This window comes from Dermochelys coriacea, chromosome 2 (assembly GCF_009764565.3).
Source record: "Dermochelys coriacea isolate rDerCor1 chromosome 2, rDerCor1.pri.v4, whole genome shotgun sequence".
NCBI lineage: Eukaryota > Metazoa > Chordata > Testudines > Dermochelyidae > Dermochelys > Dermochelys coriacea.
In genome coordinates, this window is record NC_050069.1 from 71,293,861 (window position 1) to 71,320,945 (window position 27,085).

General features: G+C 42.5%; 1 protein-coding gene across 1 annotated transcript in view; it reads left to right on the top strand.

The window, feature by feature from the left end:
• Positions 1-1,550: 1,550 nt before the first annotated feature.
• OPRK1 (opioid receptor kappa 1) overlaps positions 1,551-27,085 on the top strand; it is a 41,180-nt gene continuing 15,645 nt past the window's right edge. Inside the window, exons 1-2 of the mRNA XM_038393380.1 lie at positions 1,551-1,884; positions 2,446-2,713. Of these exons, the coding sequence (XP_038249308.1) occupies positions 2,448-2,713 (266 nt within the window). The 5' untranslated portion in view covers positions 1,551-1,884; positions 2,446-2,447. The remainder of the gene's footprint in view (positions 1,885-2,445; positions 2,714-27,085) is intronic.

Below are 27,085 nucleotides of genomic sequence, written 5' to 3' on the forward strand. Positions count from 1 at the left end.
TGGCTCCTCTCGATCCTGGTGACCCAGTTCTACTCATTCCCATCACCTGCCCTGCACTTACACAACCCCCGCACCACTTAGATTTAGCACAGCTGCCCCTCTGTCCTGGAGGGACAGCCAGGCCAAATGTGAGCAGTGCTACTCAATTTTTTTTCCCTCTAGGTTGTCAGGGGCCTCCCTCAGATGAGGTGTCTGTGCAAGTGCATATTGGTTAATCCAGGTCTGACTTCCATATGTTAAAACTGGCCTATGGGCTGCAGCTGGAGGAAGAAGAGGCAGTGGGGAGCAGCTTTTTTCATGGCAGTCCATAGGTCATTGCTACATCTTTAAAATGTGTATGACTCACTCAGAGGCATTTCTGTCATGTTGCATCTGTTGTTTTTAATAGTTTCAAATTTATTTAAAACACTACAGCTACTTCTACGTATTGGAGAGCTGAGAAGTATGCTATGACACATGGTTTGGTTTTGGCAAAACGTCAAGCATTGTGATTGGGTTTTCAAACCACATCGGCCTGTGGGTTTGGAGCCCCTTTCTAAGATGTAACTCTTCAACTGAAATCAGAGCATGGACTAAAGTCTCTGTATTACAAAAGGAGCAAGAGGAACACACCCCACCCTGCTGAACTCCACCAAAATGCATAGAAGCACATTACACTCAGTCACCGGCTGTTGTCTTCTTGGGGGAAGCTCTACTTACCCATTGTGCATCCTTACAAAGTCAGCTAGTCTGTTTCCTCTCTCTGCTGCAGTGTGTGGGCCCAGAGGATCTTGTTTCACTCATCAATTTGGCATTTAGAGGGAAACATAGTGGAGCTCTCCATCCCCATCTGGGGTCAGATGAATTAAATAGCATCCAGAATGATGTTCAGGAGCCAAATACCTGCATGACTGAATATTTTCATCTGATATTCAACTTTTAGGGATTTGGGTTATGTACGCCCTTTTCCCTGGGGGGTTAGTTTCTGATGGAATGTAATATTATGGAGTCATGTGACAATGGCAAAGAATCACAAAAGAGCTGCATTCTTTTAATACTGTACAAGGAAACGTATGAGAAAAAGAACAAGGATATTAGATCTAAATCTACTTTCTCACTCTCTCTGCTTTATGGCAGAGCTTCTGCCTATAACTTTCCCTAGACCCATCCTAACTGACTTCTTGCTATAGATATAATGAAATACTACACGACCTCCGAGTGAGGAACCATTTGGATTCAGTTTCATGAATCTACATTTTGTCCTCCCCATAATATATTATGAGACACAATGTGCAAACTTTCCATTAATAAGGAAATGGGGGGAAGTCAAAGGGGTTTCATTCTAATGTCTTCTAGTTAGCAAAATTTGGAATATTCAGTAAGGGAGCAAGTACCATTGCTTGAAGGCCTTAAAACTGCCTAGGAGGAAAAAAAAGGGAAAGACAACTTGGAAAAGTGTATAGAAATGATGCATTCATTTAATGTAGAACTTACTGTCTGTCTTTCCTTTCAACTTGTCTGCCTGTCAGTGTTTAGACAGAAGTCATGTGAGCTTTTGAGCTGCAGGGACTGAGATCGAGGAGAATGTGTGCGTTAATGCAGAGTGCTGCTGGAGACCTGGCAGAGTGAGAGTGAGATACACAGAGAGAGAGAGAGAGAGAGAGAGAGTGAGTGTAAAAGGGGGAAGTGCTGGGAGTTGTAGCAGCAGCAGCAGCTGCTGCCACCTCGGAGCTAAAGACTGGGATTCAGCTCCATCTCCAGCACGTTTTCGGCTCTCCAGAGGCATAGATGCTCCAGGTTCAAAAGTCCTAGAAGATCAGTGACACCTCCCAGAGCTGAAAGGATGCTTCTCTGCTACTCCTAAAAGCATCCGAGGACTCTGCTCCTTTTTCAGGACTGAAAGAGGTAATTTTTGAAATTTTGTTGCTCTCATTTAAAGGTGTCACATCTGAATGTGGAAAAAACTCAGGGCAGAAAGGCACACAGTTGTGGTGAAGGGGGTGGATTCTCCCCCCCCCCCATTGTAGTCAAGGCAGTAAGAACGACCAGAGATTAGGATACTGTTTGACTTAAAAAAAATGTGATGGGAGGGGGAAACCAGTAGAGTGGAGCTGAGCTGTCTCTAAATTGTTATGGTCTCTCTTCTGTTTTGTTTCTAACATGTAATCTCTAAATGGAGAAACTTTAGCCATGCATCTCATAGAGCATTTTCCAGCACTTACCTGTTACATTAAACGATGAAGAGATTTTAAAATATTGCATTACTTAAATGGGATTTATTTAAACCTCTGCTTATTAAAATATCTCCCCTCCCCACCATTGACCCTCCCATCCCCCCCCCACAAGATTTTGAAATGCAGCTCTGAATAGAAAGTTTGCACATTGTGTTTCATTCTCTCTCTTCTCTTCTCTATTGGCCTTCTGCTGTCTCCATCCTTGTCCCGTTCTCCTCTCTGATTGTGGTAGCAATGGACCCCATGGAGCCCCCCGTACACATTTTCCGTGAGGAGCCACCCTCCACCTGCTCTCCAGGCCCCTGCCTCCTCCCCAGCAGCAGCAGCTGGCTCCTAGGCTGGGCCGAATATGGCAACAATGCCAGTGGTGGCTTTGAAGACTTGCAGCAGAACCACACCAACATTTCCCCAGCTATCCCTATTATCATCACTGCTGTCTACTCTGTGGTCTTTGTGGTCGGCTTGGTGGGCAACTCTCTGGTCATGTTTGTCATCATAAGGTAATGGATCTTGGAGAGAACTGTTTGGCTTTTGAGTATCACACTAAGGAGGCTTCCAATGATACCCCATTGGAAGGGACGTAAGAGAAGGAGTGAGGAGAAAGCTCTTTGGGAGATATAAGGTGCATATCCTAGGAGCCATAGGGAAGTGACTGAGCTGTGTCCAAGTGCTGGTTGGTAGCTATTCACATTTTTGACTTTTGCCTGGGAGTACCACTAGAAACCCAAAGGAGAAATGGATTAGAAAGTTATAAATTCTGTAGCCTGTGAATTGGAGGAGAGGAGGTGCTGCCTGAAAATATGTGGATAGAGCCCCCCCCCCCCAAGGATCAGAAGCAGTTAATGTTATAGAAAAAGATGAACTAGAATAAGGAAACTTCTTCTGCAAGGCATCCTTTTCCTGGGCTAGGCACCATAAAAGAAGTGAATTGTTTATGGTTCCAGTTTGCATTATTGTATTATCAAGTTATCTTTTACTGACTTTTTTTTAGCTAAAGTCTTTATAGAAATTTGGAAATTCTGAATATAAAGATGGGAGTAATTTTTCTTTAAATTAGGCTATTATGGTAGTTTCCAGGATTAAATGCCAATATTGATTTTAGGCCTGATAAAATCAAAGTAAGCATTGATAGGGGATGCTTTTCATGTTACAAATAACAGGAGAAAAGAAATATTTATTTGCACTAATTGGTGTTCACGCTAAACAGCTCATTTAAATGCACTCTCATTTACACTTATATATTGATGTATATCTTTAATCCCCAGGAAACGATGGGGTGTGACTTTTTCTATCTATTTTTATAATTTCCCTGTGTAATTACTGTATCAAAGTATGCCGTATAGTGCCTCTCAGAAGGTTTATAGCTCACTTCTTGGTTTATAGCTCAACCTTTTGGTCTCCTGCTTCATAATGTGTTTGAATCCTACAATAAACACTGCGAAATTCACTTTCTGGAGTGTTTTAGTGCTTGAGTAAAAGAAGTCCATATATGAAAATTAAACTGACATGAATTCAAAAGGTTCTGGTGAACAAAACTGGCCTCGTTTAGGTCAAGCAGCTCTAAAATGAGGAAAATATGTCAAGATTGATTCAGATTGGAAGACAGTGTAGTTGTTGTTTACAATGTACTTTAGGAGGAACACTTACAATCAGGTGAAGCCCCTTGAAAATAAAAATAAAATCCCTTTAGTAAATCAACACAGTAAATAAGATGCCTGTGTGTCAATGTGAAATAATTAGTTTGCTCCAGCCTGAAAATTGTATACTCCTACCTGCTATCTACTCTGTCCTTTATATACAGTAGGAAATAAAATCCCTAATGTATAGGGAGGACCGAGTCTTTCCCTGACACACCCTCAGTTGTAAGGGGAGAGCTTCTTTAAGCTGTCAGTCTAATAGTGACAATTAACTAGATGGGCAGCCAAAATACACCAGCCATCAACCCTGAAAGCAAGCTAATATGTATTATACTGGCTTGTGTGTATTTCCTTTTTCTCTTTTACTTCTTCCCTCCTGAGGTTTCTTTGGGGGGGGGCATCCTTTGCTAGTTATGCAGTTCTTTCTCTTCTCCACCCCATCGTTTTTGTTGCTCTTTCCTCTTTGTGTCTCCCCTACCTATATTTCTACATGGAAAAGCCTGAGATTGCTCACAATATCTTTCCACTTCCCCTCCCCTTATTTCTCTGTGGCAAATGATTTAAATGTTCTGACATCATTAGAATTTATAAAATATACAATAAACTCTCATTTGAAATATTCCAATTGATGTTGCACTGAGTGTCGCTATCTGATTTTTCATAATCCAGTGAAAAATATATTATATATGTTGCAACAAACTCCTTTTCTCCACAAACACCAGCTTGGTGGGAAGCTTTGGAGAAAGTGGCGTAGGAGAGTCATTTCCTTCTGCCATTTAATTTCTTTATTCTTCTCCTTTCCCTGCTGCCCCTAGCAGTCTTGAGGGGGAGGATGATGACACACAGTTACTCCTCCTTTCTTTTTTTTAAACTCCCCAGACATGTGGGGGAATTTATGTGATGTCCCTCACTGTTGTTTCTACTCCGTACAATCCCTTCAGGCTAATGCTGTTGTTCCCTTCCTAACATCAGTACTGTTGCTAAGCATTGATGTTGGGATGGGGAGACTCTGGCTTACGACTTTTTTAGCTCTTTGGATAATCAGTTGCCTAAAGGAGGCGGAGCTTTAAATAAGGCACCTAATGTCATGAGACTCGTGATAAGATTGTGAAAGTTGACAATCTTGTATCACATGCAGGAGACCCACAGAAGCATCGGGGAACCTGCAGAAGAAATGAGGAGCAGTCTGGAGGGCTACATAAACCAAAAAGCCTAAACCAATACAAAAAGCTGTAGATGAGGCAGGTCTGCCTTATTCCTCACCCCTCTTGGAGCTGTTAAAACAGCTTTTTTGCTAAACCACAAAGAAAAGGAGGTGTCTTTCAAGCTGCTTTTCCTGACCCAAAAAGACTGACTTAATTGGCTTATGAGCAGACTGGGGGGAACCGAGACCTTGATTCACTAGCTGTCTTCTCCCCAGCCCTTCTAGATGGCCAAATGGGGAAGAATATCTAGTCGAGCTCTCCAGAAAATGTCCATTCTGTTTCATGCAAACTTCTGAGGTTTTGAAATTTGTCTTTGTGACAATGTGGAACAAAACCAAAACCTTTCAAAAGTTTTAGTGAAGTGGAATTTTGTTTAAAAGTCCATTGTTGGATCAAAAAGTTCAGGTTTTCGATTTGAATTTCTCTTTCATACGCATCCACCCTGGACCTGAGATACTTTCTCATTTAAAATTTTGTAAAAATGCTTCTGTGAAATATATATATATATATATTTAAATGTTGGCATTTTCCATCGATAACAACAACAAAAAGACAAAGTTTTGTCAAAAATTTTTCCAGGCAGCTCTAATATGTAGCCATTGTCCCTGACTAAGACCTGTAGTGTCTGAGCTGACTGGTGGTCTGGATTAGGCCTCTGGTCAGTAAATTCAGACTTTCACAGACTTCTGCCTGAGCCCCAGCTTATCAGAGGGCTATAGTAACACTGGAGGGAAGTGAAGTTTACCTCTCTAGAGCAGAGACGTGGAGAGAGAGCAAGTCCCCACCTGGGGACTACATCCCCCCATGAGGGAAAAGGGAAGAATCAGAAGAGAACTCTTGAACTGCACCCCCTCGGAGATGGGACCAAAGATGAAGAGAAAAGATGAAGACAGAAATAGAGAAGAGCCTTACCTCAAGAGACAACAATGAGCTAGGAAAAAAGAATTAAGGCACAAAGACAGAGTGAGGAGAAAACACCTACCACCTGGGGGATTCTAACTCTATGGGAAGAGAGTGGGAGAAAGAAAAAAGAACCCCTGATGGTGGGGAGGAGGAAAGGGGAGAAATGAGAACCCACACCTGCAGGCCCATCACCAGGTAGAATAAAAGAGAGAGCTTCTGTTCTATGGTGAAGGTGATTGGGGAAAAGAAAGGGTGGGGGAAAGAAGGTAGATAGGAGTGAGAGAAAGCAGACATTCAATGAGGCCCTTATCAATGGGGGAGGCTGTAGAAGAAAGGGGAGAAGAGGTAGGTGGTGAGAATCAATGGGGAGGGAAAGAGGAGTGAATCTCCACTTCAATAGATAAGGAAGGGACAGTGGAGAAAAAGGTGGAAGAAAAGGCAGTATCAAGAAGGGGTGAAGAGAAAACCTATACCTGTAGGGAGTACAACTGGGAACAGGAGGTTGAGGATAAAGATGCCCAGGCTTCCTCAATAATATTACATTCAAAGGGGAGGTATGGGCACGGAATGCACAAAATAAGTGAAGTTCACTGGTGACTAAAGGGGAGAGAGAGAGAAAGGAGGCTGTCTTCTGGGACTGGCTCTGAAGGGAGAGGGCAGTAGGAGAAAAGGAGATGTCTGTGGCAGGCTCTAAAGATGGCTAAACCCCAATTAGTCTGCCTGGAGATAGACTGGGAATAAGGATCCAGCCTATGGAGAACCAAATTAGGGGAACACCTCTAAGGAGGAAGCCCTAAGAATCAGTGACTTGGGTTGGAGCTGGGCCTCCAGGAAGAAAGTACAGAGAGTCAGTACTCTGAGAGAGCATGGTGGAAGGGTAGAAGACTCATTTATTTTACATGTTGTTTAAATTTATCAGCACCATGTTCTGAGAGAGATGGTGGGCAAGGTGTTCTGGGCAGGCTGACCCTGCCACAGAGCCATATCAGAGGCTACATAGCGGAGTAAAGAGAGATGCTTCATGACCATTGGAGGACTTTATACCCTACTGGTGGGAGGTTAGAAGAGGGAGAACGCCAACTCAGCGATTCCATCCCTGGTGGGGTGGGGGATAGAAGTGAGGTAGAAGATAGAAGAGGGAGCAAGAAGTCAGTGGTACTAGTGGAGGGATGTGGCCTGGTGGATTGGGACTACAGAATCGAGCTGGGTGACATTTTTCTACAAATAGTTTTAGTTAAAAAATGCACTTTTGGGTCAACTAAAACTATTAGTGAATTCATGCTGAGTTGCTGATTAGTTTTAACTGAAGTTGAAATGGTCAAAATATTTCAGTAATGTTGAACCAAAACATTTCATTTCAACCCAACTGTTTCTTTTTTACTTCCATTTTGACAAAAACAAAGGAAAGGATTCATAAAATGACTGAGGCAGAGGAAGCAGCTGCTCTCCCCTTATACCCTTTAGCCTTGTCCCTTATAAGCTTAGGGGTAGGTAGCTGGGTTGTGGATGACCCAGGTGCAATTCCCTCTTCTGCCTGATGAGGAGGAAGGGTTTGAATATGGGTCGCCTACATTGCAGAATAATGCCCTAACCACTTGCCTACAGGATATTCTGACATGAGGATTTCTCAATCTCTCCTCTTGAAGCTGTTCTGCTTTTTATAAATGATTAGTCACTGGAGCAGAGATTTAAACTGGGATCTTCCCAGGTGAGTGCCCTAACCACTGGGCTAAAGCTTATGAGGGAGTGGGTGGCACCATCACTGCCTCCTCTTCCTCCAGTCGTTTTATGAATCCTTTCCTTGATTTTGTCAAAATGCCTGAGGGTGAAACAACATGAAATGTTTCCTTTTAACATTACCAAAACATTTTGTTTTGACTCAAAACTTTTCAATTTGTCGAAAAATGTCATTTTTGGTACGACCCAAAATTAAACTTTTGATTTTTTTAAATTGCCAGCAAACTGGAAAATCCATTATCGGCCCATCTCTACTCTGGAGACCTGGTTCCTATTCTTGGCTCTGCCACTGACCTGGATCCTCAGCAAGTCATTTCACTGCATTTTGCCTCAGTTTTCCCATTCATAAAAGGGGGCTACTGATATTTTTCTCCTGTGTAAAGTATTTTGAGATCAATGGACAAAAAGTGATGGACAAAATGGACAAAAGCTTGGTGGTATTATAAATTGTTAGGGTTCCCCCGAGAACTCTTTCACTCAGCTGCCTGAGAACTCAGTTCAACTTCAATCTTGTCACTCAGAATCATTTATCAGGCATACAGCTAATACAGCAACACAGCTTTTGGCATACAGCAAAGCTATGCTAAATTGATTAGACTCTAGCATAGGGGGTGGGAATAGGGTGTACCACACATCCAAAGTTACACAGAAAACATCTTCCTATATATGTATTTACACATTACCTGACATATACTATATATTGCATTACACTTTTGGGGATTGACTTGGTTACTTTATAGGAAAGAATCCCTGTACAGGATGCTCTGCTACACACAACTTAGTTTTTACCTCATCAGAAACTTTTCTGACTGGCAGTTTAAGCTGGTGTTTCATTTATTTTTTTCCTTTAATTTAGCACTACAATTTATTACCTCCCTTTTCTGTGCCCCTGTTACATCCCTACTAGTACATTCGGAAGCAAGTAAACCCTATTTCCTTTTAAGTGATTTTAATTAAATCACCCAGAATTAAACAATTTAAATTGGATTGTCTCTGTGCCTGCAGCAGTCAGCATAACTGATCATTTACAAACACGTCCTTTAGAAAGGCGGTAAACTCTTAGTGGGGGCAGGGGAAAACATGGTAAACTCTTAGTGGGGGGAAAACACATAGTCGTGGTAGCTGTCATCACTTAAACTCCTATTTGCATAATTTGTTTGGTTACTAAGGATTTTACCAGGCATGATGGCATCAAGTTATACTGTTGTAACTGGGTTTAATTATCAAACTAACCGTTCTCTTCCTTAAAAAAACCATTCAACATCCTCTTTAACACTTTATTACGGCTATGTCTACACTACAAAATTAGGTCGAATTTATAGCAGTTGGTTTTGTAGAAAGCGTTTTTATACAGTCAATTGTATGTGTCCCCACACACATGGTCTTAGTGCATTTATCCGGCAATTAGTTGGCGAAGTGCATTCACAGTACTGAGCGTTGCACTGTGGGTAGCTATCCCACAATTCCTGCAGTCTCTGCCACACATTTGAATTCTGGGTAGAAATCCAAATGCCTGATGGGGCAAAAACATTGTTGCGAGTGGTTCTGGGTACATATTGTCAGGCACCCCTTCCCTCTCTCCCTCCGTGCAAGCAACGGAAGACAATCGTTTCACACCCTTTTTCCTGGGTTACCCAAGCAGACGCCATACCACGGCAAGCATGGAGCCCGCTCAGCTCACCGTCACCGTATGTTTCCTGGGTGTTGGCAGACACAGTATTGCATAGCTACAAAGCAGCCGCTCATTGCCTTTTGGCAGCAAATAGTGCAGTATGACTGGTAGCCATACTCCAGGATGCTCTTTTAACCTACCTCGGTGAGGTCAGGGGCACCTGGGAAAACATGGGAGTGACTCAGCCAGGTCAATACCCTTTTAAGTTTTGTCTCATGGCGATTCAGTCCTGCCGGCAGTCCTACTGCACTGTCTTTTAATGAGCAGCCAGGAGATGACAATGGCCAGCAGTAATATGCACCGTCTTCTGACGAGCACCCAGGAGATGACAATGGCCAGCAGTCGTATTGCACAGTCTGCTGCCAGCAAGATGTATAAAGATAGATGAAGTGGATCAAAACAAGAAATACATCAAATTTGTTTGTATTCATTTTCTCCTCCCTCCCTCCGTGAAATCAACGGCCTGCTAAACCCAGGGTTTTGAGTTTTATCCTTGGGGGGGGGCATTCTGTTTCTCCTTGATGCAAAGCCAACCCCTTTGTTGATTTTAATTCCCTGTAAGCCAAACCTGTAAACCATGTTGTCAGTCGCCCCTCCCTCCCTCAGAGCAACAGCCGACAATCGTTTCACACCTTTTTTCAGCGCAGATGCCATAGCACTGGGAACATGGAGCCCGCTCAGATCACCGTGGCAATTATGAGCACTATAAACACCATGCGTGTTATCCATCAGGATATGCAGAACCATAACCTGCAAGAAAAGCAAAACCAGGCGAGGAGGAGGCGACTGCAGCGCGGTGACGAGAGTGATGAGGACATGGACGCAGACTTCTCACAAAGTATGGGCCCCTGCAATGTGCACATCATGGTGTCAATTGCGAAGGTTCATGGCGTGGAACACTGAATCTGGGCCTGGTAAACAAGCACAGAGTGGTGGGACCGCATAGTGTTGCAGGTCTGGGACGATTCTTAGTGGCTGCGAAACTTTTGCATGCATAAGGGCACTTTCATGGAACTTTGTGACTTGCTTTCCCCTGCCCTGAATACAAGAATACAAAGATGAGAGCAGCCCTCACAGTTCACAAGTGAGTGGCGATAGCCCTGTGGAAGCTTGCAATGCCAGACAGCTACCGGTCAGTCGGGAATCAATTTGGAGTGGGCAAATCTACTGTGGGGGCTGCTGTGATGCAAGTAGCCAACGCAATCACTGAGCTGCTGCTATCAAGGGTAGTGACTCTGGGAAATGTGCAGGTCATAATGGATGGCCTTGCTGCAATGGGATTCCCTAACTGTTGTGGGGCGATAGACGGAACTCATATTCCTATCTTGGCACCGGAGCACCAAGCCAGCGAGTACATAAACCGCAAGGGGTACTTTTCAATAGTGCTGCAAGCACTGGTGGATCACAAGGGACGTTTCATCAACATCAATGTGGGATGGCTGGGAAAGGTACATGACGCTTGCATCTTCAGGAACTCTGGTCTGTCTCAAAAGTTGCAGCAAGGGACTTTCTTTCCAGATCAGAAAATTACTGTTGGGGTTGTTGAAATGTCTATAGTTATCCTTGGGGACCCAGCTTACCCCTTAATGCCATGGCTCATGAAGCCATACACAGGCACCTGGACAGTAGTCAGGAGCTGTTCAATTATAGGCTGAGCAAGTGCAGAATGGTGGTAGAATGTGCATTTGGGAGTTTAGAAGTGCACTGGTGCAGTTTCCTGACTCAGTTAGACCTCAGCAAAACCAATATTCCCGTTGTTATTACTGCCTGCTGTGTGCTCCACAATATCTGTGATAGTAAGGGGGAGACATTTATGGTGGGGTGGGTAGTTGAGAAAAATTGCCTGGCCGCTGATTACATGCAGCCAGACACAAGGGCGGTTAGAAGACTATAGGAGGGCGCGATGCGCATCAGAGAAGCTTTGAAAACCAGTTACATGATTGGCCAGGCTACGGTGTCAAAGTTCTGTTTATTTCTCCATGATGGAACCCCCTGTGCCCCCAGGTTCACTCTACTTTCCTGTAAGATAAGCACCCTCCCCTCCCCCCCGATCACCGCTTGCAGAGGCAATAATGTCGTTGCTTCACATTCATGCATTCTTTATTTATTCATCACACAATTAGGGAGATAACTGCCAAGGTAGCCCGGGAGGGGTAGTGGAAGAGGGAAGCACCAGGTGGGGTGGTGGAGGAGGGAAGGACAAGGCCACACACCACTTTAAAACTTGAAAACTTATTGAATGTCAGCCTTTTGTTGCTTGGGCAATCCTCTGGAGTGGAGTGGCTGGGTGGCTGGAAACCGCCCCACCGCGTTCTTCAGTGTCTGGGTGAGGAGGCTATGGAATTTGGGGAGGAGGGCTGTTGGTTACACAGGGGCTGTAGCGGCAGTCTGTGCTCCTGCTGCCTTTCCTGTAGCTCAACCATACACTGGAGCATATGAGTTTGATCCTCCAGCAGCCTGAGCATTGACTCCTGCCTTCTTTCAGTTGGCTGACGCCACCTACCATCTTCAGTTTGCCATCTCTCCTCGCGGTCATACTGTTTTTCCTGCACTCTGAGATTGTCTGCCTCCACGTATTTTGCTGTGCTCTGTCAGTGTGGGAGGACAGCATGAGGTCAGAGAACATTTCATCACGAGTGCGTTTTTTTCTCCTTCTAATCTTCGCTAGCCTCTGGGAAGGAGAAACATATGCAGCTGATGGAGGGTGAAAAAAGGGAGAATGGTAGTTAAAAAGACACATTTTATAGAAAAATGGGTACACTCGTTCACAGTAAACCTTGCTGTTAACATTACATAGCACATGTGCTCTCATTACAAGATCACATTTTGCCTCTTATTGAGGATATGCTGGTTTGGTGTGAGAGATCTCATGCAGGGCTGGGCAGCAGAATTCAGTTTGCAGGCAGCCCTGGTAAGCCACAGTCTTTTGGCTTCTTTAACCTTCATAACATGTGGGAATGGTTTCAAACAGCAGCGCCCGCATTTCCCATACGAAGTAGCCTTTGGGTTGGCCATTTAAAATGGGTTGGCAATTTAAAAGGAGGGGCTGCAGTTTCCGGGTTCACATGCAGCAGAAACCCAACTACCCTTCCCCCCGCCCCAAAATTCTCTGGGATGATGGCTTCACCGCTCCCCCCACCGCGTGGCTAACAGCGGGGAACATTTCTGTTCAGCCACAGGCAAACAGCCCAGCAGGAATGGGCAACTCTGAATGTCCGCTTACTAAAACCACCCTATTTCAACCAGGTGACCATGAATGATATCACTCTCCTGAGGGTAACACAGAGAGATAAAGAACAGATGTTGTTTGAATGCCAGCAAACACTGGGACCATACGCTGCAATGCTTTGTTCTGCAATGATTCCCAACTATGTGCTACTGGCCTGGCGTGGTAAAGTGTCCTACTATGGAGGACGGACCTTCTGCAAAGGCTTTGGGAGTACATCCGGAGAGCTTTATGGAGATGTCCCTGGAGGATTTCCGCTCCATCCCCAGACATGTTAACAGACTTTTCCAGTAGCTGTACTGGCCACGAATACCAGGGAAAATTAATCATTAAACACGCTTGCTTTTAAATGATGTATAATATTTACAAAGGTACACTCACCAGAGGTCCCATCTCTGTCTTCAGGGTCCGGGAGCCCATCTGGGGTGGGTTTTGGGGGTACTGGTTCCAGGTCCAGGGTGATAAACAGATCCTGACTGTTGGGGAAACCAGTTTCTCTGCTTCCTTGCTGTGAGCTATCTACAACCTCCTCCTCATCATCATCTTCCTCACCCCAAAACCAGTTTTCGGGTTGCCTGCCACTCCTTGGACGGAGTCAAAGCACACAGTTGGGGTAATGATGGCTGAACCCCCTAAAATGACATGCTGCTCATCATAGAAGCGGCATGTCTGGGGCTCTGAACCGGAGCAGCCGTTTGCCTCTCTGTTTTTTTGGTAGGCTTGCCTGAGCTCCTTAATTTTCATGCGGCACTGCTGCGGGTTCCTGTTATAGCCTCTGTCCTTCATGTCATTGGAGATTTTTTTCAAATATTTTGGCATTTTGTCTTTTCAAACGGAGTTCTGCCAGCACGGATTCATCTCCCCATACAGCAATCAGATCCCGTACCTCCCGTTCAGTCCATGCTGGAGCTCTTCAGCGATTCTGGGACTGCATGGTCTCCTGTGATGATGAACTCTGCATGGTGACCTGTGCAGGTGAGCTCACCTCGCTGGCCAAACAGGAAATGAGATTCAAAAGTTTGTGGGCCTTTTCCTGCTTACCTGGCCAGTACATCTGAGTTGAGAGCACAGTCACAACTGAGCACTCTGGGATTGCTCCCAGAGGCCAATATCATCGAATTGCGTCCAGAGTACCCCAAATTCGACCCAGCAAGGCCGATTTCAGCGCTAATCCCCTCATCAGGGGTGGAGTAAAGAAATCGATTTTAAGAGCCCTTTAAGTCGAAAAAAAGGGCTTTGTCTTGTGGATAGGTGCTGGGTTAAATTGAGATAACGCTGCTAAATTCAACCTAAACTCGTAGTGTAGACCAGGTCTTGCACTACCCCCAACTATCTAGTCTCCTCCAAGCTCTGCAGTGTCAATTTGTGCAAAAGCTCCTTTTAACTCCTTATCCTTTTTCCTCAAATCACTGACTTATTTTTCAAAGTGACACATTACTCAGCTGATTATTTTCAGTGTCTCTGAACTTATCTTTTATGTTTTTTTGCACTTATCCTTTAACTTAATACACTTTGCCTGAAAAGCTGTACTCACTAAATACAGTCCTTGAAGGATGGCTACTTTTTACTTTGGATTTATGCAGAAAGGTAACAGACGCTGTTTTCTCTCGGTCCTCTCTGGAATCTTTTCCATTTAGTCTATTTCCTCCTCTACAACTCTGGTTTCTTCTTTGTGCTTTTTTACATTCACCCTTCTGGGTAGCACATTTCATTTGTAAAGTTTTAGCCGCCAGAAATCATCTTTGTAAAATTGCTGCTGCATCAATCTGGACTCAGGATTAAAAACAAAACAAAAGAAAACAAACAAAAAACCTAGATACTATTTTTCCATGGCTACCAATGGATCCTATTTTTTAAAAAAATTTCAAGAGACCTTTGCTGTGCTCTGCAAATAATTTATTTATTTATGCATTCAACAGAGCTCCGCTCTGTTCTGCTAAGCATTCTTTTTTTTTTTTTTTTAAATCTAATACCACTCTCTGGATTTCCTTTTTCACCTGAATACTTTTCTAGGGTTTGCCTTTATATTTAACCCACTTCTTCAGCGTGGTGCTAAAGAAATGTGGTGCCTCATATTTAAACCTTTAAACCCTTCCAATGCATTTCCCTTAATGCTAGGTTGCAACCCTCACACTAAGGGATGTATACATTACCTGCTCCAGATGAGGGGATATGAGTCACTGTACCACTGTGTTGGAGTTCCCCCGAGACTTCTTGCACTCAGTTGTCCAAGAACTCCATTTTACTCCAGTCTCTTCACTTAGATTCCTTTATTTAGCATACAGCAAAGCTAAACTGATTTACTTAGACTCCAGCATGGGGGGAGGCGGTATGGGGCATACCACACATTCATAGTTAAACAGAAAATCTCTTTCTTTATATACATTTACACATATTACATTGCATTTACTATATATTGCATTACACATTTTGGAATTGGCTTGGTTACTTTGGAGAAACCAATCCCTTTACAGCATGCTCTGTCCACATACGATTTACTTTTTACCTCATCTTCTGTTCCAGGCCTTTTTTGTCCATTGTTATCTTGTCCATTGTGAATGATTCCATGGGGGTTCCCCCTTATCTTAGGTAGTACACACATTGTTTCCAATCTACTGATCCATTAACCTTCCTGATACTGTCTCCCAAGAAATGAGGCTTCACGTATGTCCAATTACTCATGTCAGGCCAGGCCTACATAAATCTCTTGAGCAATGTCTATATTACAAGTGTCTATATTACATTTCTACAGCAAGCCATTTTTGAGATATGACAACATCAAAGAACTTTAGAATATGCTTCTAAAAGGGAAAAACACATTTTTAAAATTTCATATGAAAACATGCCTTGTCCCCTTACACCAAAACTTTTCCTGCCCCCTGCAAATTCGACTCTGACTAGGGACTTCACAGGAAAAATTTCAGGCAAAATGGTGCTTTCTTGAGACAGCTTAGAGGGGATGAAAAGGTGTATTTGTAACAGAAACTGAGTTACAACTTTAGTTATGGAATTGCTATCACAATGTTGTACACAGCCACCATGGGAGCTATGTGTCTGTTGTTTCACTCATTCTCGATTCACCTCTTCAATGTGCTCCGTCTTGATTGCCCCAGGAGGTCACCTACTCGGAAGAACTGCTGTCGTCAAGCTCCAAGACAGCCAATCCTGTATTTCTATGAAAATTATTTTGCAAGCCTCCAGTGGTCTGAATAATTCTCTAGGATTAAAAACAGTTTTAACAATAGGCAGTGTCACAGCTGTGTGTGTTCATTCCTAAGGGAAAAGAGGAGCTTGTATGCCTCTGGTTTGTCTAATGTCTTAGGGAAAAAAAATAAGCATAATTGAATTTAATGGCATCCTGTGTAACAGGAATACTCTATTAAGAAATGTCATAATGTAGTCAACTCTTTCTCAGATTACTTTTATGTACTACTGCTGTAAAAATATTCTTTGTCCCATGTCAGTCTCTTACTACTTTTTTGTACTTTCATTAACTTGCGTTCCCCCCAAAAATGTTTCTCCATGCCTCCTGGGGGGGGGGGGTGTACGAGCATGCCCCACACTTTGGGGACCACTGTCCTAGGAGGTGAATCCCATTTCACAGATGGGGAATTGGGGCCCAGAGAAGCTAAATTACTTGTCCAAGGACACACACAATGTCCATGGTGGAGCAGGGACTTGAGCCAAGTCTCCCACATCCTAGTTTAATGATCTAACCACTGGCTCCTTGGTGGAAATGGGTGACACGTGGACTTCCGGTTTGGAAATGTTTCCATTAAAAAAAAAAATTATCAGTTGTAGGCCAACTGAAACATTCCATTGATGAATGATGAAATTTGATGAAATTTAAGTGTTTTCTTCCAAGTTTCTTTTAAATTTTATTTTATTTTATTATGATTTATGACAGAATATAAAATTTGAAACAAAAATAATTTTGAAATGCAAAATCAAGATGTTCCATTCCATCAAGGTCGACCTTATTGAAATGCCAAGTTTCAACTTTTTCTATGTGAAATTTTGTTGAAATTGACATGTTGCCATGGAAAGTTTAGATATTCGATGAAATGACACTTTCTGATAGAAATTTTTTCTTCTGGAAAACTTTTGACCAGCTCTACTCCTTGGCAAGTTACTTAAACCCTCTGTGTCACAGTTTCCCCATCTATAACATGGGGATAATTCTTATTTATTTGCCTAATTGTGGTGTGCAGCCCATTGCCTTATTGTTTCAAACAAAGCTAACACTCCATTTACTAGCACTTTAATTTGTTGAGTTGGAGAGGTGCCTCCCAACAAACACATGCATCAGGTGTCAGCCTAGTGGCATACGTGAGTGTACCAACTGAATTAGCTTTGAGAGAAGAAACTTGGGCAAGAAAAGGATTTGATTCTTAGGCTATATACATTGAATGAAGATAAGGAAGGGGGGTCTTTTACAAAAGTGATTTCTGCACAAAGAAAATGATTTAAAAAGGAAAGGAGGGCGAGAGCAAAAAGAGTCACAATGGATCTTTATAGCCCTGCTGGAAAGCCTTGCTTACTGCTCTAACCATCAAGTTTGGAATATTCTTCCTGGAGTCACAGATTCAAATCTAGTCAGGTTCAGCCTTTCATTCTCCAGGAAGGTAAAATGAGTTCCATATAGTTTACTATTTGCACTGTTCAGACAGGTCAACATGCCCCCCCCCAAATGATGCCCATGTTTCCAATACTTAAACATACCCCTTTCCCAGCACTCCACCCCAAAAGTATGAAGCTTCTGGTTTATGGTTTAACTCTCTCAGGGGCATGCACCAGTGTGAAGCAGTCAACAACCCCCCCACACACACACACACACCCACAGATGCACACACTTTGACAGCCTAACATCTTTAAGCTTTTTATATTTAATCATGAATAGCACAGGAGAGTACAGAACACACAAAACAATAAACCATCCTAAATGTAATGTTCTTCACTAGCTCACCCTTCCCTTGGGAGTCCATGGGGAAATCGCCTGTGTTCTGTCAGTTAGGCAGGCAGGGTCCTCTGCCCCTTGCCCACCCACCCTACAGCAGCCTCCCTTATCTTAATTTGGTGCAAAATGGCTCTCCCCCAGTTCCGCTGTGAGTCTCTTTATATACTCCTCCTGAGGTCACCTGCTTCTTCAGTTCTGCCATTTGGTACTTTTTTCATTACTCCTAACCCCCATCCCTCAGAGCAGAGGAGAAGGTATCTTGTCCTATGTACAGCAAACCTATGGTCCGAAGGTGCTCTACTTTGTCGAGTGCTGATTGCTCACCATTGTCTCTGGCCTGGCAGAGACCTGACACAAACCTTGTAGTACAGTGGATCCACATACATGACAGGCTTTCCTTTACACAGTAATTTCATCACACAATTCATATAATCATTTCCAATTCAGAAGTGGTACAGACAGAATCCCCAATTTGTCACAGCACACACTGCGGGATTCTCAAAACCTAGCCTGGATTCTCAAAACCTACAACTAGACTGATAGATAGGAGCATAAATATCTATATGTAGTTTTGGTTGGGAATTTTCAAAGGTCCTTTTAAGTGCCTATCTGAAAAATCATAGAATATCAGGGTTGGAAGGGATCTCAGGAGATCTAGTCCAACCCCCTGCTCAAAGTAGGACCAGTCCCCAATATTTTGCCACAGATCCCTAAATGGCCCCCTCAAGGATTGAACTCACAACCCTGGGTTTAGCAGGCCAATGTTCAATCCCTCCCCCCATATCTGACTACATAGTTAAGTGCACAGACAATGGGAGCTTCAGACGCTCAGCACCTCAGAAAAGCAGACCCTAGTTATTGCACGCTGGACACAAGAGCTGGCATTGAAAATTGTGGCTTAAGTTACCAATCACATAGTTAAGTGCACAGACATTGAAGGCTAGTTTGGTCAGAAGTTGAGTATACAAGAACGAGTGCCTGACGAGTTAATGATGGGGTAGTTTGGTGGCACTCTGTTTCACTGCATAACTTACAGCTTTGTTTCCTGCTACATGGATGCACTACAAAATGTATTATGCCTTCCTCTGTGTCACATGGTTTGTTGCATGTGTAGGAAAATGTCCACAGTTTTGCTTTTCTTAATTCTTATATATTTAATCAGAAATGCTTAATGTCTTCAAAGTATTTTGTCCCAAATCTTGTGGAAGAGCTGCAGAAGACACCCCGAATCTGCTCTTGGATCAAGCACTCTTGGACAATGGTGAGCACCCTATCTATTATTACATTCCTGACCTTTGCTAAATGATTTGTATTGACAGTGGGAAAAGGGGGGCATTGCATACTGTTTGCTAGGCAGGTCATACAGTGATACACATTATGTTACCTTGCAGGTTGAGAGAGACGACAAAAATCTTCATTTCCCCTGAAGTCATCAGTGCATTCCTCAACATAACAGTGATGTTCTTCAATAACTTTTATGGAAGATCTGCAAAATATTCACTGGAACTATTCAAAAGAATATGTCCTGGTGTTATCACCACTTGGAGAGGGATAGTGTCAAATAGTGGGGGCAGACAATACCAGGATCTGGCAAGGAATGTGGGCACTCGTCTGGAGGATTTGCTTCTGAAAATAGTTGCTCCTTTAATACCAGAAGTTTGGAGACATTTCAAAATCTGGATCAATGATCTGCCACTCAGTAGCTGATTCACTTTCCCCCTTCTTCCTTCCTCTTTCATCTATCCCACCTTGTCTTCAGCTGTCAGGGAAAACTCCAGATGCCGTGTAAGCAGCTGATTGTGACTATTCTACACAGCTGTTTCCATGGGTCTCATAAAGTCCAACTTTTCTTTCTTAAATGAATTGTTTGTGAGGAGCCATTCCTGGATGGAATACCCTGTCTTTATGGACTGGAATGATGTGGTATTAATAGTCAAAGGGATAATAGAATCATGCTGGGAAGAGTCACCAAGCTCTGTTGGAGAAAGTTTTCCTCCAAATCTTGTTGAGTATTGGAGGAAACCAGTGTCATCAAGTATATGCAAGATTATGTATAGTCCCAACAACAAACTGGTTAAACAAGGCCAAATATTTACCAGTTCATCTACTTAATCTTTTGGCTCCTTTTCTGTTACAGCCCCATCTCGACTGTGTCAAGAAATTTCTGGCTCAGGCCAAACCCAGTGAGGCTGTATTTCTTGGCTTATAACTGCATTCCACACAGAATTATGTGTGAGAGAGAGGCAGATTATGAAACTGTTTTATCTGAAAGGATTTTACCATATGCTCTGAAGGGAGTAAGAATGGAGGGAGTTGCAATGTAGAGTTGCAGTCTCAAGTAGAGGAAAAGGGTCCGAGGAGGTCTGTACTAATCAGGAATAAAAATGGGAAATGGGAATATTGTATTCTAAACATAGAAGTCAGTTCCTGGCCCCGCTAAGTCGTCTTTGTGCTGTTCTGGCATGAGAGTGCTGGGGAGGAAAGGGGAGATGGCCAGAACATCGTAAGTTCTGACAAACATGTAAGGCCATGGGAAGGCATTATAAGTCTCCATAAATTAGAGCAGTCCCAGGGCTGCTCAAGCTTGTGTGGGGCCAAACTGTCCCCCAGCATCCTCAAGGATGAGGAGGATGTGATGGTCCTGTACATCCACTATTGCCCTTCTTACCTCTATGCCAAGTAGAGCTTTAGCCAAGCCCCAGACAGTTTAAGTGCACTCACTGAACTACGCTTTCAAACCCTACTTTATTCTTCAGAAGGCCATAGCTATAATGACTGCTAAGGGCATTTCAGCCAGGCAGGGCCTCCACCAGTGCTGGTTCATGGTGTGTGACATGGTGTGTGGGGGTGGGGGAGGGAATGTTCAGTTCTGACCTAGTACAACATTTTATGTTACAATTAGCTATTCAAATACGCCCATTCAATTTCCTCACCCAAAGCAGGATTTTTTTAAAATCTCTCAGTTGATGCTCACTGAATGTGAGAATCAGCTGCTGTTGAGATGTCAGGACCTTCTTCTAGAGGTATTCCCAGAATAACTGGCTTGTCAAACACTGTCCAGAAGAGGAAGGCTAATTAGTCTCCAGAGAAGATCTGAATTTTGACTATGCTATATCTGCCACTTCAGACCTGACCCTGAAGTGTCCCATAAGGAAAGATTGTGCTTGATGCAGTGAATGCTATGGGAGATGACTGGAGAGATATGGAGAATATTAAGAAGTGGATGCATGCAACAATGAAGTGAGGAAGATGGAGGAATGCATAAAGGCCAGAGGTAGATCCCACATGATCTCTCCCAAGTGGAGACACTAGAGCTGTAGCCCACCCAGACCATCAACAGCCTATGGGGACTTGAGACCATCCTAATGAACCAGATCTCCCCAGATAAATACACTTGGGAAGTGTACGTCATACAGTATGATTTTTATTTCTCACAGCTTCTGAGCTGTATAGCGTCTTACCCTTACTGCTCGGAATGTTCCCTGATACCCCAGTGAGCATTAACGGAATGCTTGTTTAAGATGCAACTCCCCTGTGTCCTAATTTTCAGCTGCACAGTTATCGGATAGAGCATACCTAACGTCAGCTACCAGTGCTCTCTTCTATCTCCACGGTAAGGCAGAGGCCATGTGCCTTGTTCTGAGAACAGGCTGAAGGTGTTTCCCCATGAGTTGTATTCATGCAGTGTACTCGCAGAGCCTCTGTTTGTGTGTATTGAATTTCGACCCCGCTTTTACTTTCCCACAGAAACAGCCTGACAAACACAGTTTGTCTTAAAAACCCTTAAAAAGATTTGGCTGCCACTAGCCAGGATCTTCAGAGGTAACCATTCCCTAGCCCTTCAGATGCCACAGCCCTTGCAAAGGAAGAAAGGGGGAAATGGCACTCTGACAACCTTCTACTGGAGCCATTATCGCTTCTCCACATGAGCAATGAGACCTGTGCCCTCCACCAGGTGACACCTGGCCCACAGCATCCATCGGCACAGACAACTCCATTCAAGTGAAGGATAGAGTCCCTCCTTGTTGGACCAACAACTGACGCGTATGACACACCTGGTTCTTCAGGAACTGCCAGGCAGAACCTGGAACCTTTTGTTCCAGAGCCATTGACACATACCAAGGGAGGTTATGGTGTCCTGCAAGAAAACCTCACTGCAGGAAAGAGGAACGTTGAGGCTGAAGAATGCTACATTGACAGAGGAGCAGCATTCACTAGGAAAGTAATGTAACTTCTAATGTAAGGCAAAATAGGGGCTCTTGGAAACATCCACGCTAGTCAGAAATTCTGTATATAGGGAGCTGGACAACCCACTCTGATGCTCTGCACTCACGTGGGACCCATGCAGAGCATCCGAGTGGGTTGTTCAGCTCCCTATATACAGAGTTCCTCACTAGTGTGGCTGTTTCCAAGAGCCCCTATTTTGCCTTACATTAGAAATTCTCATCCTGTCTAAGCTAGAAGACTGTGCAGTGAAATGACAACATCTCAAGATCTGAGCAAGAGAAAGTTCAGCTATTGCAAGAGAAAGAGATTTGCAACCAGATGATTTAAAATTGTAATTTTTGTCTATTTTTATTAAACCTATTTAACTTAAATTTAAGTTTTAAATTTAACTTTAAAAATTAAAAACTAAGTTTTTTGGATAGAGGAAGGAAGTATTTAAGGAAGTATTTCTTAAAATCTAATATCTTTCTCCTTTCAAGTGTGAGAAGTCACAATATCCTCGAGTCTGGTTGCTTTCTCAGCAAAACCATGGGACACCAAACTTGACATTATTGCTATTTGTAAGGTAAAACAGAAGCTTTCTTCTTAATTAAAAACAAACAACTCCTTTGAATCTTCTTTATCCAAAGAGGAAAAAAATGGATTCATAATGCAATGTGGCTTTGTTCTCAGTGAGTGACTAGATCATGTTTGGAGTTTTATGAGTCTTGTCCTGCCCTTGAATTTTCAAATCCAGTACTTTAGCTCAAGCATAGAAACTCAAACTTTTTGACCTGAGTTCAGGCCCCATAGATGTCTCATTCAGGGGTGTAAGAAATGGAGGCCCATGTAAGGATTTTAATTCTTGTTGACCTTTGAAAGTTGGGATGAATTTCTACAATCAGGGATATGCGTAATTCATACCAGCATGGTGTGGCTCTTTATCCTCCTCTAGGGCTAAACCATGTATACGGTTTAAGGCTATTATTCCATTTAAGCTATTAGACCTAGTCCTTTAGCTGTAGCAGCTGAGGTTCATGCTTTTTGATCCAGAGTTCCCAGTTTGACTCCCTGCAGATAACCCAGCCAGCACTGATATTGCAAGGGAACTGACCTATTTAAAAAATCCTTTGCAATTCATGTTTAATATTTTAATATCAATTTTTGTACAATTTTTAACTAGTTATAATAATATTTATAATCAAGTAAATATTATAGCAAAGATATTAAAAATTAGCATCTCAGGTTTTGCTCCCAAATCCATATTAAGGCAGCTAAATAAGTGGCCTGATTTTTCAGAAGTGCTGTATCAGTGGGAGCTGTTGGGCACTCACCACTCTTGAAAATCAAGCCACTTATTGTGTTAAAGCTAATTCAGTGACAGACAATTCTTGAATTTGTGTGATAACAATAATAATGATTACTATGAAAGTGTGAATTTGTTTTCTGGGGTCCCCGCTAATATAAATTCAAGACTGCCATGAATTCAGAATGTAGTGATAACACATGACCTAAAATGTGAGTGTGGAGGTTGCAACATACTGACTTTTACACTCTATGCTGGCACTGTGTTAAGTTTCATATTGATGTAAACTTTTAAAATGACTTTTAAGACTATAAAAACATTAGATTCATTCTACTTCATATGTCTCCAGTCTTTCACTCTGTTCTGATTCAATTGGTATTGAGTTTACCCTAAATATAACCTTGATATCTGGGGCCTTTCCCAGTTATGCCCTTTGTCTTTGCAACACTTGCTGCTGCTATCCATGGGAATTTCACACAAGGGAGCCTAGCATGATAGTGTCCATCTGTAGTTTAAAGAAATGTTTGACATTTGTTTTTGTATGTTTTAATTCATTGCGACAACTGTCCTCCTATACCACTTCTTTGCTATGCTTCATTCTATTTAATGCATTTGTACTTTACATATTAACCACTATCATAGAATGTTGTCGAGGTATATTTGTCATTCTTGCAAAACAAATTGATCTCATACTGAAGTAGAACATTTCAGCATGAAAATGTTATTTTATCAAAGTTATATCTGGATGAAAAATGATTTGGAACCACCTTTCTAACTTTAACTAAAATAATTAATGCAAGACTATAATTTCTAAATACTCATTCTCTTTGTCGCAGCTTGCAATAGTATTGTCAAAGAATCCTTACATATTGATACTTTTCTGGAATGTGTACCAATTTGTTAATAACACTGTGCCTACCAAACCTCAAATTTCCCTGTAGGTTTATGTTAGCTGTGATTCCCGCCTCCCCCTTACTTGCTGTCTTGGACAGATGTGTAAGTGTTGATGTGTCCTGTTAAATAGTTGCTACATCCTATTCCAGAAGTGAGTGCATTGCAGTGATGGGTGAAATAAGAAGTGAGGAAAGTTTTTCAAAAGTGCCTAAGTGACTTAGGAGCCAAAGTTCATTTAAAGTCATTGGAAGTCAGTAGGCCTTAGGCTTCCAAGTGCTGAAGTTGCTTAGATGCTTTTGAGAATTTTACCCATAATTTGTAAGCAGACAAATGACATTTCCACTCTGCTCCTTACAAAGTGGACACACTTTAAGATCACGTTTCTTCCTGGGGTTTGGTAACTTAAACAATAATATCCAAACATAATTTTAAGCCAAAGTTTTTCCTGTGGGATATCTCTTTTCCTCCCAGGTATGTTAGTACCTGAGAGGCTCCAGCCACCTCTTTTGTATGCTAGCTGGAGATAACAAGATCCACCTACAAACATAAGACAGCAGAAATTATTCTGCATATTCATACAACCTTCTAGCACTGAGCTTAGGTTGACTAAGGAGAGGAGCCTTTCACTTTTATGTAGGATCGTCAAAACTGCCACTCTGTTACATTTCCCATTATATAATGGGCTATATTTGACCCTCTTTCTGTGCACAGAACTTCCACTGAAGTTAATGGGGGAAGGGGGCCAGGGTTGTACAAAGACTGAGGGTAAAATATGATCCATAGTTTATAAATATTTTGTAAAGCTCTTTGAGAACTTTAGATGAAAGACGTAAATGTGAGTCATCTTATATGTGCTGCATTAAATCCAACTCTGCTCTTAGTCCCGTACTTGAGATTTAAAAACAGATACTGATATTTTCCTCATAACTGAAGTTAAATTATTGGATCAATAATTTTAATTTTCTGCAACATCCCTGAACTTTTTTATTAGGAAGATTTGAGGTTTTAAGTCAATACTTTCACCCTGTACAAGTGCAGGCCTGTGCAAAGCCAGGTACTTAGAAAACTAGGCTTCCCATATACCACTGAATTCCATTGTCTGAGGTCATAAAAAATCAGGGGAGAAAGAGGACGGCTAGTCAACCAGATATCTGTTCGCTCTTTTGTCATGTGTTGGAGAGTACAAGTAATACGTGATTTTTGAAAACTGGATCATCACATTATGGCATCTTTCTGGTTGCTTCTACAGTGCACTTACTAATTGTCTGTCAAAATGTCTTCCCAAGAAGCTGTCTGATTCCAAGTCAGACTCCATAGCTGCTAATAGAAGTATTTGTGAATCTAACCACCAGGCAGCCTCAGCAACAAAAATGAACCTAACTCCATTCCATGTTTTTTGCTGGTAACTGATCATATGGCATCAATAATGATAAAGCAAAAAAGGATAAGGTGCTAGGCCAGGATGTGTGTGTGGAGGAAGTCCAGCCCTGACTGGTGCTTTCACCCCCCCTCCCATCTTTCTCCTGCTCCTGGTGTTGGGAGAACTCTAGGGGGTGGAAGAGAATTGACAACTGGGGTCATGCGGTGGGTTAAGGGGCTTATGTGGGGGCGCTTGGGTTGGCTGTCTGTTCCCCCCACCCCCAGCTCTCTGCTCCAATGGCTTTCAGGTATTCTCACGGCAGCATGGGCTGCTTTGGTGGAGACATGAGCCTGACTTTTGAATGTTCAGTGACTTTGGCAGGCTGCCAAACTTTTTTTTGTGGGTGCAAGTGAGAGAATGACAATGGCAATTTTAACACTTTCTATCTCTGAATCTGAATGGAATTTCATGGGATAAAGAAAAGGCACTTTTGTAGCTCAAGGGGATTCCTTTTGCTGAGTATCAAAGGCTTCTTGTCAACAATGATGACAAAGAAAAAGTCACAAGAATTCCCTATAATGTAAAGTGTTAGGCAACTACTAGCAGCTCCCTATATTGGTCACGTATAGGTTATTGCTAGGCTACAATGAAGCCAGATGCCCTCTCACCCAACGTCACTAGTGCTTCTGCATTGTTGTTCCCTCAACTTGCAGGTTCAGGAGACTAACAGAAAAGACAATTTTTCCTTCTAATGTATGAGGGTCTTTGGACACCAGTAAACAGTCTGATCCCCCATTGGGCAGGGGATCTGTGAAAGACACCTGCTACTGCAACCTGATTGGACACTGATCCTAGGGCTATAATGCCCATAAGCCTTAGCTTAAGGGAGCACTTGTGGAGAGGTAATTGTGTGGGAGGCTCATGAAAGTCTTCTCATTACTAGACTTTGTATATTTACTTTTATATTAAAAATTAAGATTTCAGGAGTAAGTGGCTGTGTTACAAAGTGTGATGCTCACAAATCCTAGGTTTTCAGGTACAAGTCAATTAATTAGACACCCAAACAGGTAGTTAGGAACATTAATGCCTGTTTGCACACACATTTGAGATCTGTGGGTAGAACAAAGTTTAATAAGGAAAAGTTGTTGTGACTCTTATAATACTTTCAGATCTAGAGAGGGAAAAGTACTCTCGAAAAGAAAAGTAGTAGAGTCAAAAGCAGATCCAGGTTTCCTGAGATCCAGTCTCTTGTACAATCAGCAAGACCACAACTGCCCTAGAATAATAGTGCCTGACTAGTGTTTATCAGCATATTCACATTGACAATGTTGAGCAACAATCAATATTGTGTTGTGTGCCACCTCAGAAATTTTAAAGGCCCACAGTTGAAAATGTGGCCCCCATAGTTTTGTACGCTATTGCTGGCCACATTTCTTAATTGGTGTTACACAAACCAATAAAATCAGTTTTGCTTGAATGTATATAGAGAAAATAGTGTAAGGGTTAATGTAATTTTTATGGACTCTAGTAGCCTATTTAACCAGGTATCTTATTCTACACTCTACAGGTCACTCAGCTGGTGTAAATTGGCATAGCTTCAGTGAAATCAATTGAGATGCTAATTTACATCAGCTAAGGATTTGGCCCTGCAAGAGTAATGATTAATGATTTATTCATGATGTAGCATGGTGAGTTGAGGATACCCATTACTTCTGTAAAAAAACCCCCAATAACAGGCAGTAAGGGTACATCTATTCTGCAATAAAAAA